General features: G+C 49.5%; 1 protein-coding gene across 1 annotated transcript; it reads right to left on the bottom strand.

The window, feature by feature from the left end:
- Positions 1-1302: 1302 nt before the first annotated feature.
- On the bottom strand, positions 1303-3303 carry LOC117847500 (probable aldo-keto reductase 1). The gene is made up of 5 exons (XM_034728714.2): positions 2767-3303; positions 2487-2659; positions 2295-2391; positions 2034-2187; positions 1303-1656 (listed from the first exon to the last, which is right to left on the bottom strand). Exons 1-5 carry the CDS (start codon positions 3199-3201, stop codon positions 1481-1483), a joined length of 1035 nt encoding a protein of 344 aa, XP_034584605.1. The 5' UTR covers positions 3202-3303; the 3' UTR covers positions 1303-1480.
- Positions 3304-12216: the final 8913 nt, after the last annotated feature.

The following is a 12216-nucleotide window of genomic DNA, read 5'->3' on the forward strand; positions in this document are numbered from 1 at the left end:
ACATCGCTGCCGCCCTCCTCACACCATCCGTGATGTCGACGAGGACCGCCGCCCTCCTCACGTTGTTGCCTCCACTCACTGCGGTGCGTGCCCAGTGACGGGAGGCACCGCCGCCGCGACGCAGGCGCCGGAGCCGGGCGCGCGCGGGGTGAAGGTGTCCATCCCAGCGTCCGCACGTCCTCCACTCCTTCTAGAGTGCTCCCCAGTCCCCAAGGTGAGCCCGAAGAGATCTTGAAACAGATCCAATCCGTTGTGTGAATTAACAATCGGTAAATTGGCAGCTCTATCCCCATGCATTAGGATGGCTGCTCGTGTTCCAAGTCCCCTTTGGGAGCATTACAGCAAGTTTGTGGAGTCACACCAAAGAGAAGACGGTGTGATGGAGGAACAACTTTGGGCAAAATGCAATAGATGCAACTACAGATCTCGTGCTGACCCCATAAGGGGCATCTCTCAGCTTTGGAACCACTTAAAAGTTAAGCACCAATTCCAAGCTCCTCAAATTGGTGAAGCTGTCGATTGAAATGCCAAGCTGAAGCAAGTGCTGCACTCGCTAGTCTACTATACTACTACATCTGCTCTTATTTTTTAGGAGTATTTCATCACCGCACTTTGTTATAGGCATGAACATGTGATGCTGCATCTTTACTAGCAGTTGAGATTATGAGATGATGCATTGTCGGGTTTCGGGGACCCGGCAAGTTTGGGGGTGGGAGAGGATTTTCACCCAACCTGCGGTTCGGGGCCGGGGCGGGTTTTTGTGTCTGGTTTCAGGGGCGGGGTGCAGATGTTGCACTCGACCCAGACCCGTCATGTTGCCATCCCTACTTTTATCTATGCCTCTTGAGTTACCAAACATTTTGGGTGATAGAATCTACATCTTTCATTTTTCTGGAACTCAATGCTTTGGCATTCACGAGTTACCGGAACAATTTGCGTACCTTTTCTGCTTTGTTAATAGAACACGTAATTCCTACTACATGTGCGTTCTTTTCCTTCTTTTTTCTTTCAGAAATGGAGTTACTAAACAAATTGCACATACCTGAACAACATGGGCTCAGAGGTTGTGTTTTGGTTCCCCCCATTGTGTTCTGAGTGTCGTATCCCTTATTAGTGAGTGAGCATACATATACTTCACGCGGAGCACTTCTTTTTTTTCCTTTTTTTTTTTTTGAGTTTCGGAGCGAGCATGCTCATTTTCCTGCACCTCTCCTGTTGTTAGGTTCAGAGTTCTGAAAATCGCTGCGACTATACAGGAGCAATGGAGCTAGCTCCACACTCGGGAGTCTTCTCTTCTGCTCATAATCACCGATAAATAGCACTTATTAAGTTATTCTTGCCCGTCCAAATTATTTGCCACGATGTATTCACAAGAAACATCGGCGTAGGCGAAAAGATTTTAGCACATATGCAGGGAGAACAGTTCAATTGTTGCATGCATAAGCTTGTTGCGGCTGGAACGTTTCCAGAATCCAGAGCTTTACTTCTTTGGTGTGTCTGCATACTTCCATGCGGTATGTGCATAGGAATTGTATTGCCTTCCACCAGCCACATCGTCTGCGCGTATCTGGCTGGTGATTTCTTTCATATCCTCATCTGTTAGCTTCACCTTCAGGGAGTCAATGTTGGCATCTAGGTTCTTGATTTTGGTTGTCCCTGAGAAATTGAAGAGCACATCTTCAGCAACCAAATGCAGGATTATTTGGCCATACAAAGAACAATCTGTCTACTGATGACTTGCTTCAGACTCGGAAGTAAATAACGAGCACAGAACGATCGACAAATAAGTTTGTTAAAACAGGGAAGCAGATCACATCGAAATTGAAAAGGGATCACGCTCACATTTTACTAAGTTATTTGTTCTCATTATCTGTAACTTATGAATCATATTGCACATTTCACTTTTCTCAGAAAGTATACACAGGCTTTTTAACACTGATATGTTCTTTTCTTTGTCTTGGGAGCATTAAGAATATCATCGGTTAACATTGTGTGCCATCAGTGATACGAGGAACAAGATTATATGGTCAAACCTGGTATAGGAACCACATCATCCCCTTGATGCAGAACCCAAGCTAGAGCTAGCTGAGCTGGGCTGCACTGGTGCTTCTTGGCCAGGTCTTCCATTTTCAGATAAATCTGCTTGTTCTTCTCCAAATTATCTGCTGTAAACCTTGGATGGCTTTGCTGATGAAACCAAACTTAAATTCCTTAGTAAACTGGAAGACAAAATGCCAGATGGCCTTATGCAGATTGATAGAGGATAATAATTCCGTGGAAAGTTGTGTTTGTACCAGACTAGATTCAGAGGACACTTGTTGTGTCACTCCCCTTCCGCCAAAGAATCCCCGGCCAATTGGACTGTAAGGAACAATTCCAATCCCCAACTCCCTGGAGTCCACAGAGCAAAGTGGAACGGAGTTGGTGTTAATCAGGGCCACCATGGGGTGGAACAAGCAGAATTTGTGATGCGGAGCAGAGCTCACCTGCAGAGCGGCACGATCTCGGGCTCGATGTCGCGGGACCAGAGCGACCACTCCATCTGCACCGCGGTGATGGGATGCACGGCGTGCGCGCGCCGGATCGTGTCCGGGCTCGCCTCCGACAACCCGATGTACTTGACCTTCCCCTCCTCCACCAGCTTCTTGAGCTCACCAATCTGCAGCGATTTGGGCACGGGAATCCTCATGAGCAGCAACAACAGCAATTGGGAACAAGACGGCGAGAGGCAAGAAGAATTGCGGCAGGTAAGGTGCAGAGGCCGACCGTGTCCTCGATGGGGACGGTGGTGTCGATGCGGTGCTGGTAGTAGAGGTCGATGTAGCTGACGCCGAGGCGGCGCAGGCTGGCCTCGCAGCAGGCGCGCGCGTACTCCGGCGTGCCGCAGACGGTCAAGCCGCTGCCCGCGCCGCCCTGCCCGACGCCGAACTTGGTGGCCACCTGCACCTGCCCCCGCGGCAGCCGCTGCAGCGCCCTCCCGAGGAGAGTCTCGTTGGTGTGGGGCCCGTAGGCGTCGGAGGTGTCGAAGAAGGTGACCCCGCGGCGGAAGGCGTGCTCGACGGCGGCGGCGACGGCCTCGTCCCCGAGCGGCGCGTTGTAGGAGCCCGTGAGCCCCATGCACCCGAACCCCAGCTTCGACACGTCCAGCCCCTGGGCGCCGAGCTTCACGCGGGGCGCCTGCGGCGGGGCGGCCTCCTCCATGGCGGCGCGCGCGGTTGCGGTCGGAGATTTGGAGAGGATAGGATCGGAGGCAGCCGTGGCCGGAAGCTAACACTCGGCAGTGTAGCCAGCTGACTGGGCTTGCTGGCTGGCTAATTTATAGTATTCGGCAACTCCGGGTGCCCAACAACCCCGGCGGGACGATGAGGCGAGCATGATTAGTGCCGCAGGCGGTGGCAGCTCAGTCACATCCCGACGTGACAGGGTGACGTGACATGGCTTGTTGTTTGCGACCGGCAAGGCGTCGAAAGCCGTCGAGTAAGGGCAGCCGCAACGGGCCGACAAAGGTTGGCATGAATAGTACTGCCTCACTCGTCATTTTTTTGGAAGAAATGTGTTGGTGTGTGTCCAGCCTTGTCAATCACTTGCGGCAAGAATGAAGGTGTGCTGTTTTACATCACCGAGTGGTCGTAAATGATGGCGATTTATGCTAGTCTATTGATTCAGGGATTTTGTCAAGCGATGGAGCTCTACTCATTTCTGAATTCTGATTCAGCTTGCACCCGTTACTGTAACTTTATGGTAGAGTCTTCTCTAAACATAAGTATATGACACAAAATCAAACTTTCGGCTCCTAATTCAGAACGGCGCTTTATTACTGTTCTGTCATACATTATTTAGCACAGAGTATTCACAAAGATACATCGGCCATATTACTGAGAACATCTGCAGGGAATTAATCTGCATTACACCTAGGCAAAAACCAAGAAAGCCAAATTTAGAAGGTACAAATAACATCAAACTAGCTACAAACACACGAGCTCGATTTTACGGATTTAATGTAACCAGTTTCATATTTTTCGGAGTTCAAATGAATTAGTTATGAATTTTTAAAGATTAAATAATTTATTTGATTATTAATTAATTTCAAAAAATATTAAATTAAGGTGACACGTGTCAGCTCCTGGTTGCACCACGTGGTACCACGGGAGTGTGCCCCATGTCAACTGATGTCAGCGTTGACTTGGTTAACGTTGACCAGTTAGCGGTCAACTGGGGCCGCTGGTTAGCGGGCCCTATTGTCAATAAGTGGACCCCACGAGTGGGCCTGGCCCATGCCACGTCAGTGCCACGTGGCTCCACGTGGCCACCCTATCCTACGTGGCACTACCACGTGCACACGTGGCCGCACAGGTACACCGGAACCCGTGCGCCACGCGCGTGTTGGCGCATGCAGCGCACGTTGATTGGCTGCGGCGGCGGGCGCGCGGTGACTGTCGGTGTTTTAACCCGGCAACCTATCAAAGGAGTATCTGAGATAGTGTTTTGGTGGTGGGTGTCGCCAAAATCAAGGAATCGATGGTGATGTAGGAACACGATTTAGACAGGTTCGAACCGCTAGATCGCATAATACCCTATGTCCTGTATGTTGTAGGATTGTATTCGATTGAAACCATTTCAAGGGGGTCCTTGCCCGCCCTTATATATCGGGGGAGCAAGATTACAGGGTAGTCTTTTGTACAAGAGTACTAGTCGGACGCGACTAGCGAGTCCTACTCTAACTCGGCAGAGTAGTCCTACTGTCTTCTGACTAGTTCTTCAGGAGTCCATGTAGTCTACGTTCCCTATGTAGTAGTCTTCATGTCCAGATATGTGACCAAGTACGTCCTTTGTGTAAGTCCGTACAGGGTTCCTCGTGGGCCTGGGGATGTATGACCGACAAGCCCCCGAGTATTTTGTAGTTAAATGAAGCAGTTCCAAGTACTCAGCAGACCTTGCTCGACTAGTCTTTGGTGCTCGCTGAGTACTTCTATTGTGGCTAGACTTCGAGTACCCGAGTACTGTCATGCGGCTGGAAGGTACTCTCAGCATCATCTGACGTTGCTTTGAGTAGTCTTTCTTTGAATCTTTATATGGTAGTGCAGCGACAATCGCACTCCATATGGAGTAGCCTCCGAGCCTTAGATTGAATCGTAGAATCAAGCTGAGGGTCAAAATCTTGAATCTTCTTCTTTCGGCTTGAAAAAATCTTGGGTGTAGCTTATCAGCCCCTAAGCCTTGAATTGATTGAATAATCAACTTAAGGATCTTGAATTTTCACTCAAGTCATCATCCGAGTAGTCTTGCGACGTCCAGCCCCCAAGCTTATACACTAGGTGAGCCGTAGGAGCCACGTCGAGTAGTTATTGGCGCTTAGCTCCCAAGCTTGGAAGCTAGCTGAGCCATTGGAGATATCCCGAATAGTAATTGGCGCTTAGCCCCCGAGTTTGGGAACTAGCGAAGCCACCGGAAGTAGGTCCGAGTACTGATTGGCGCTTAGCCCCCAAGTCTAGGAACTAGTCTGTGCCTTTGGAGGTACACTTAGCGTCTTGGAGCGTCGTCACTGAAGTTTGATCTGAAAGAAAAGATGCATACATTATGTAACATATTTGTAGAATATTGAACTTACTGAAATTTATTCAGTGATCAGTAAAAATATTGTGTGTCATGCTCTTATTTTGGCCATATCTCTCCTAAGTAGTTAGCCTGTTACGTTTATACTCTCAGTCCCCGTTTAGCTGCAGCCACTGCGTGTGTGAGATCTTTGTCTCGTATACGCGTACGAGCACTACCATTTGCACAGCTGAGATCTTTGTCTCGTGTATGTATGCTGGCACTTAGGCATAACATGTGCACCTGCGGGTTTCACGAATTAAAGCGTATTCTACTCAAGGAGATTATCAATGTCTAACAGAAGACAAAAGTAGTTGGCATTGCGAAAAAAAGAGACCGCGATTGCGCGAAAGAGTTTGCTGCCCTCCGGCGAGTAGAGCGCGTGTTGTGCGCAAGAGTTGGCAAAGTGTAGCTCTGTAGGGTAATTCCCGTTGAGAGGCGTGCACAAATAATTAGTCGGCGTGTTGTCCCGCATGCGGAAGACAAGCCGAAAAATAATTAGAAAAGTGAATTAGCTTGATTCATGGATGATTGTCGACGAAGCCGCGGCGGTCGTCAATGAAACCGCGACGGTTGTTGTGAAGCCAACTAGTCAGAGTCGATTCCGACTAGTCGTCGACGGTGTGAGGTTTGCCCCGACTAATTTTCTAGTCGAGACGAGGAGTCGGAGTAGTCGTCGGCGAGCGTCACGGCGTAGTCGGAGTAGTCGTCGGCGAGCATCACGACATAGTCGGAGTAGTCGTCGGTGAGTCGCATGTCAAAGTAGTCGAGAAGAGTAATCGAAGTAGTCGCTGACGAGTAGTCGACGTAGTGGCCGATGAGTCGATGCAGTCGGATGTTGATGTAGTCGAGGTTGATGTCCGTCGGAGTAGTTTAAGAAGAGTAGTCGGAGTAGATGTCGGCTGGTCGCCGAGCGCCCTTATGAAGTTGAAGTAATCGTAGCTCGTGAGCTCATCGGTTAGCTAGGAGCTTAATGCTTGCATGTGCGTCTTCTGTGTGCACTTAGCAGTAGCACATTAATTGGATGAGAATCATGGAACAACGAGCTACTCTGGCTCTTCTGGAGTACCCTCTTAGTACGGGAGGATGTCCAAGTGTGCGACGAGGTGTGACTCGTTGTCCTAGGCAAGGAAGGATGGCTTCATGCCTAGCCAGTAGACGAATCTGCCTCGCGGTATTGATGTGATTTCTAGGCCCAGTTGCGGACCTGATAAGGGGAGTTCTTCAAGAGGGTCCGAGTCGTAGTCGTGGTCCTCAATTGACTGCAGTCCAGATTGGACTTTGAATAGAGCTTTTTGATGACCCGTGACTGTGTTTCGGAGTCCAAACGGGAGTCGGCTTGGAGTTGTATCCGGTCCGTACGATGGCTGAATTGCCAGCTCGTGCGGACTAGTCCGCGTTGTGGATGAGTCCGAGTTGTAGTCAAACTCGGTGTTGTTCAGATCAAAAAATTTAAATTTCCCAATGGAATCCTCTACCTCATGTAGATGAAAGTTTCCGCCGGGATGCTTCTTCCCCTGTTCTTCGATGATGCAGCGTCGGAAACCTCCAGCACCATCAGCGATGCAGAACCAGGAGCCGAAGATGAAAGTTGCGCCCACTTCGAACGCAAACGCAAGCTTGATGATGACTAGAGCCATCGATCTCACGCGGAGAATTTTGGCGACTTCTCCTACCTGGTGCGCCAGCTGTCGGTGTTTTAACCCGGCAATCTATCAAGGGAGTACCCAAGATAGTGTTTTGGTTGGTAGGTGTCGCCGAAATCAAGTAGTCGATGGTGACGCAGGAACACAATTTAGATAGGTTCGGGCTGCTAGATCGCGTAATACCCTATGTCCTATGTGTTGTATGCTTGTATTCGATTGAATCCATTTTGAGGGTGTCCTTGCCTGCCCTTATATATCGGGGGAGCAAGATTACAGGGTAGTCTTTTGTATAAGAGTACTAGTCGGATGTGACTAGAGAGTCCTACTCTAACTCAGCAGAGTAGTCCTACTGCCTTCCGACTAGTTCTTCCGGAGTCCATATAGTCTATGTTCCCTGTGTAGTAGTGTTCATGTCCTGATACGTGACCGAGTACATGCTTTGTGTGAGTCTGTATAGGGCTCCTCGTGGGCCTGGGGATGTATGGCCCATAGTGACCGCGCCCACGACGCCACGACATGGCGCGACGCGGTCTGGCGCGCGGCAGGGCTGCAGTGCAAAGCAGCAGGCGATGCTACAAGCGCAGTCGCGCACACGCGACGTATGGAGGCTCCCTGTCCACGACATGCCCGTGGCGGCGGTCTAGGTTCCAGCATTCCGGAATCGCGGCGGCCACGGCGGCAGCTGCGGCTGCAGCTCGATGGCCGGACTAGCAAGGTTTAAGCGGCGCGAAGGCCGGACTGGCACGGCTAGGAAGGTGTCGGTGCGGCTCATCGAGGGGCAAAGGAGAAGATGGATGCCAACGCGGGGTGGACTTGCGGTGCGGCGGCAGCAATGGACTCCTCTGCTTCGGCTTCTAGGCGACAGCGGCAGTAGCAGCAGCTCCAACTTCTCCTCGACACGGCAGCTCCTCCAACGCGGGCTACTCCTCCTCTTCTCTCCTCCTTCTCTTCTCGCTTCTCTTCTTTCCCCTTCTCCCTTCTCCTCCTCTCTTCCTTCCTTCCCTTCTCTCTACTTGTGGCAGTGCTGGGGTGAGGCCCCGAGGCTTGGGATGAGCGGAAGGGGGCTGCCGGACGGGGTTATTTATAGCCCATGGCCGGGGCTAGGGCTTTAAGCGGCGCACCTCGGCTATGCGCTGTTGATCCTCGGTAGGCTCGTCCGGGCATGGCATGGCGACCATCGAGTGGCTCGGCGCTAGGGTTTGGGGGCGTCGCGCGGGGGTAAAGCGGTCCTTTTCCCGCGGTGGAAGGCTCCAGAAGTGCGCGCGGGCGCGGTAGTGCGTGCCAGCGCGGACGCGGCTTGTGAGCCCGTCCCGTCGGGTGCGCACACGCCGCGCGCGTGATGGGAAAGAAGAAGGCGACACAGTGCCAGACTAGCAGGTGGGGTCCGCTTGGCGGCGAGAGAAGAAGGTGGGAGAGGTGGCGATTGGCGGGCCAGTTGGGCTGGCTGGGCCAGTTCGGTAGCTTGGCCGCAGGCGGGTGAGGGAGAGAAGTTAGCGGGCCAGGCCGGTTGGTTGCGGGCCGGCCTGGTGGGGTTAGTTTAGATTTGGTTTTGTTTTTATTTATATTTAGTTAGATTCAAAATTCGAACACACATATTTGAGATCCAAACAAGATCCAAGAAGAACCAAATTCTTTCACACCAGCTTGAATTTAAATTGGGATTTAATTTATTAGGGAATTAGAAGTGAGTAGCATTTGCTTTCTATTTTTCAAATAAGCACACAATTCAATCAAAATTTTAAATTTTAGAAAATTTCACTTAAATTAATATTTCAAAATTTTTGGAATATTACACCCTTGCTGCCTTGTTGATTTCGTAACTGCCTGATGAAATTTTGTGGCTGTTTTTGTACAAATAACCGGAACGACGAAGCAGCTAGCTCCACTGCTCTAGTACAGGCTCTGCTCCTGCGCTCTGTGCTCCGCTCCACCACATGCTTCACGGCGACTTGGAAGCGACGACGCTCTAGTAGCTAGGCAAGTCCATTACGATTACTCCATCCATGCTTAGTCCTTGCGACAACACGATCAAACAGCCGTACACCGCACACGTGTAACAAATTAGGCAACCATCACTGGCTCCTTCCTCGACAGAACAGATAGTTCGGTCACGATGGCTCATGCCATGGGCCCTCTTTCAACCGACACACACACTGAACGACCCGTTGGAGGATGGCCTAATTTTCATGTCACGTGTGCGTCCAGTTAAACGCTGTTGTATTGGTTAAAGAATATCAAATTAGTATTACTATCACAGAAAATAGTTCATCGCACATGGCGGTTAAAGGGTGACACCAAGGTTGTTAGCTGGAGTTTCACTTGGAAGAAATATCATGGCCAATCGCAGTAAAGAGCGCTGGAATTCCATTTAAAACAGGAAAAGTTATAGTCCTTTCCTTTCTCATTTTATCGAGACTTTTCCAAAAGTCTTGTTGTAATTTTTCTCGCGATGAACATTACATTATTGTAATGACTAGGCCATTATTTTGTTGACTCTGGAAAACATTGGGCGATCAAAGAAAAAGGTTGGATTCTACTCCCCATTCCAAATTGTAAGATGTTCTGATTTTTCTAGGTTCGTAAATTTTGCTATGCACTTAGATATATGCTATTATATGCTATTTATATATGTATAACAAAACCTATGTATCTAGGAATGCTAAAACAACCTGAAGGGAGTACTTAGAAAATATCATCACTATTCCTAGTCAAGAACGATGGAATTGCACTTAGAAGGGGAAAAAATGTATGGTTCCACCCTACCAAGGACTTCTTATTGACATGTTTTTCAGTCGAAACTGTTCAAAGAAAGACTTGCGATGAACAACAAGGTGCACAAAAATCAAGATATAGTCAATCCCGTGTATTGTTATTAGACCGGTATGTATCAATCAGTTTGGTAGCTATACCACACCACATTGGAAAACTGCTTCTCTTAAACAGTGAAAGTCGCTCTTACCAAGTCGCCATTTATTTCCAACTTGGCGTGCAACTTTGCATGATACAGTCAAAGACAAAGGAGGAGATATTTGCAACAGCGAGATAGGTACAGATGAGAATGCGAGCTCCAGATATCTTCAGGGTCTTGGGGTCGCACGCTGCCGCCCCGGCAGCCGGCGCTGCCGCAGTGGCGTCGCGGCCGCCGGCGAGGCGCAAAGCGGCATCAGCGACTCCATTGATGCTGGCCAGGCGACACCACGGGATCCTCTCGCGATCCATATGTGAGGCATTCAAGGGGAAAATTCCCTCGAACAAAAGGGATAACCCAGCGATGGAGGATGCAGAGGCGCGATCTCGTCTATCTGCGACGATCGATGACATTGTTGCATCATCCAAAGGATCAAAGATGATCTATCATGCGGAGGGACAATTTAACATTGCCAATGGCAAGTTTTGGGACTGTTCCTCCGATCTGAGGTTGACGAAGATCTCGGCAACGTCGAAACCACACATCAGGTACGTTCTTTTGTGGCTGCAGGTCCGATCTCCAAGCCGACGTCCGCGGTTTCAGTACGGGCCGTCGGGGAGCGACGACAACCACATCAACAACAAAACTAGGGCTGCTGGCCTTGGGACAGGAAAAAACAGTGGAAAGGTCCGTTGCCAAAACCTAGGTGCTCACCGCAGAGAACCATGGGGGATTTTCTGGAACCGATCTTGGAAAAAGTTCGTTCTTCATTACCTCCTGCAGATACCCAGCAAAGTGTGCGCAGTCCAGATCCTGAATTCCAGCCGGTTCAAAATTCAAAAGCATCAGTGGTTGGGCCTTCAACTGGACCCGGATTTGAGTCAGGCTCCTACTCGAGCTGGGCCCGACGTAACCCTGGCCTAGCTTCCCTATGCAGGCGGCTAACACAGAGACCATGCCTTGTGCAAGATTCGTACGTGCAGGTGCTCATGGCCGGGCGATGTGCGGCGGCTGGTGGAGCGGGTGGAGGCGGAGATCAGCGCCCTGGTCGGAATTATAGTGGCCAATTTCGAGCGACGCGCGGCCAAGGTCGACCTCCCGGGCCTTACGGCGGGGGTAGAGGCCGTGATCAGGGAAAGGCAATAATAGATTTTGTTTATGATTTTTTCTCTTAAGATAAGTGAATTTTTATTTTCATTTTAGTGATCAGCTGTTAAGCTGAATTTGCTATAAGAATTTGACTGTGTGCGTCGCAGAGACAATTCCATTTTCTAAAAAAGATATTTTCAGCTACTGTGTTTCCCTTTCCTACGCTTACACAGTAACTGGTGGGTGCAAGGCAATCGGATAGCTCTGTCGTCGCCGCCGGGACCAGATCCAGCTGAGGCTGAGCGAAACTTCTTCCAAGGCAGCCGGTCATACTCTACTCTGGGATCCAAGGATTCAAAGTTTCATTGTCGATGTGGATAAGAAGCAGCAGCAAGATATTTGCACCCTGCCCTTTTTTGTACTTGCAAAAAACGACAGAACGTCAACTGGTGCTGACTGTGCACCATGAGTCCATGAAGCTACTGTGTGGTTTTCTGTCCATTGCTACAGCTGGGCTGAACAGTTACGTGTACCCTGGATCACAGGATGATTTGATAGCATAATAATGCATTTCACTACTAGAGAAATGTTTCATCATATTGCTTCAATTTGTTAGACGATTATTGATTTAATGATTTGTATTGAACATCTTAAGCTTCTGTTTAGGGGGCATTCCGATTAAAGTAATCAGTGCCATAAACGAAGTGTACGATCTGTACCGATATCTGGCGTAGTACCACTAACTGATATTGCATATTTGGAAATGTCACAATGTTACAGGATCAGCATGCTCCTTTATTTGCATGTTGGGGAGGGTTAATGACCGAGTCGTTGATGTGGGCCAGATCATAGGGATCTAAATCTCAACGTATACTCATCGTAGTCTAGACCCATCGCATTCTACACAGCAATACATGAACAGATCACTTTCATTCTCTTTCTTCAAAAGATCACACTCATTTTCTCCCCAACTACTCTGCA

The sequence above is a fragment of the Setaria viridis genome, chromosome 3 (genome assembly GCF_005286985.2).
Source record: "Setaria viridis chromosome 3, Setaria_viridis_v4.0, whole genome shotgun sequence".
NCBI classification, from domain to species: Eukaryota; Viridiplantae; Streptophyta; class Magnoliopsida; order Poales; family Poaceae; genus Setaria; species Setaria viridis.

Excerpts from the sequence above, each read along its gene's own strand:
- LOC117847500 (XM_034728714.2), bottom strand. The coding sequence starts at position 3,201 with ATGGAGGAGGCCGCCCCGCCGCAGGCGCCCCGCGTGAAGCTCGGCGCC. Across the intron at positions 2,660-2,766 it reads CCGTCCCCATCGAGGACACG|ATTGGTGAGCTCAAGAAGCT; the intron begins GTCGGCCTCTGC and ends AAATCGCTGCAG. Across the intron at positions 2,188-2,294 it reads TGTCCTCTGAATCTAGTCTG|CAAAGCCATCCAAGGTTTAC; the intron begins GTACAAACACAA and ends TGGTTTCATCAG.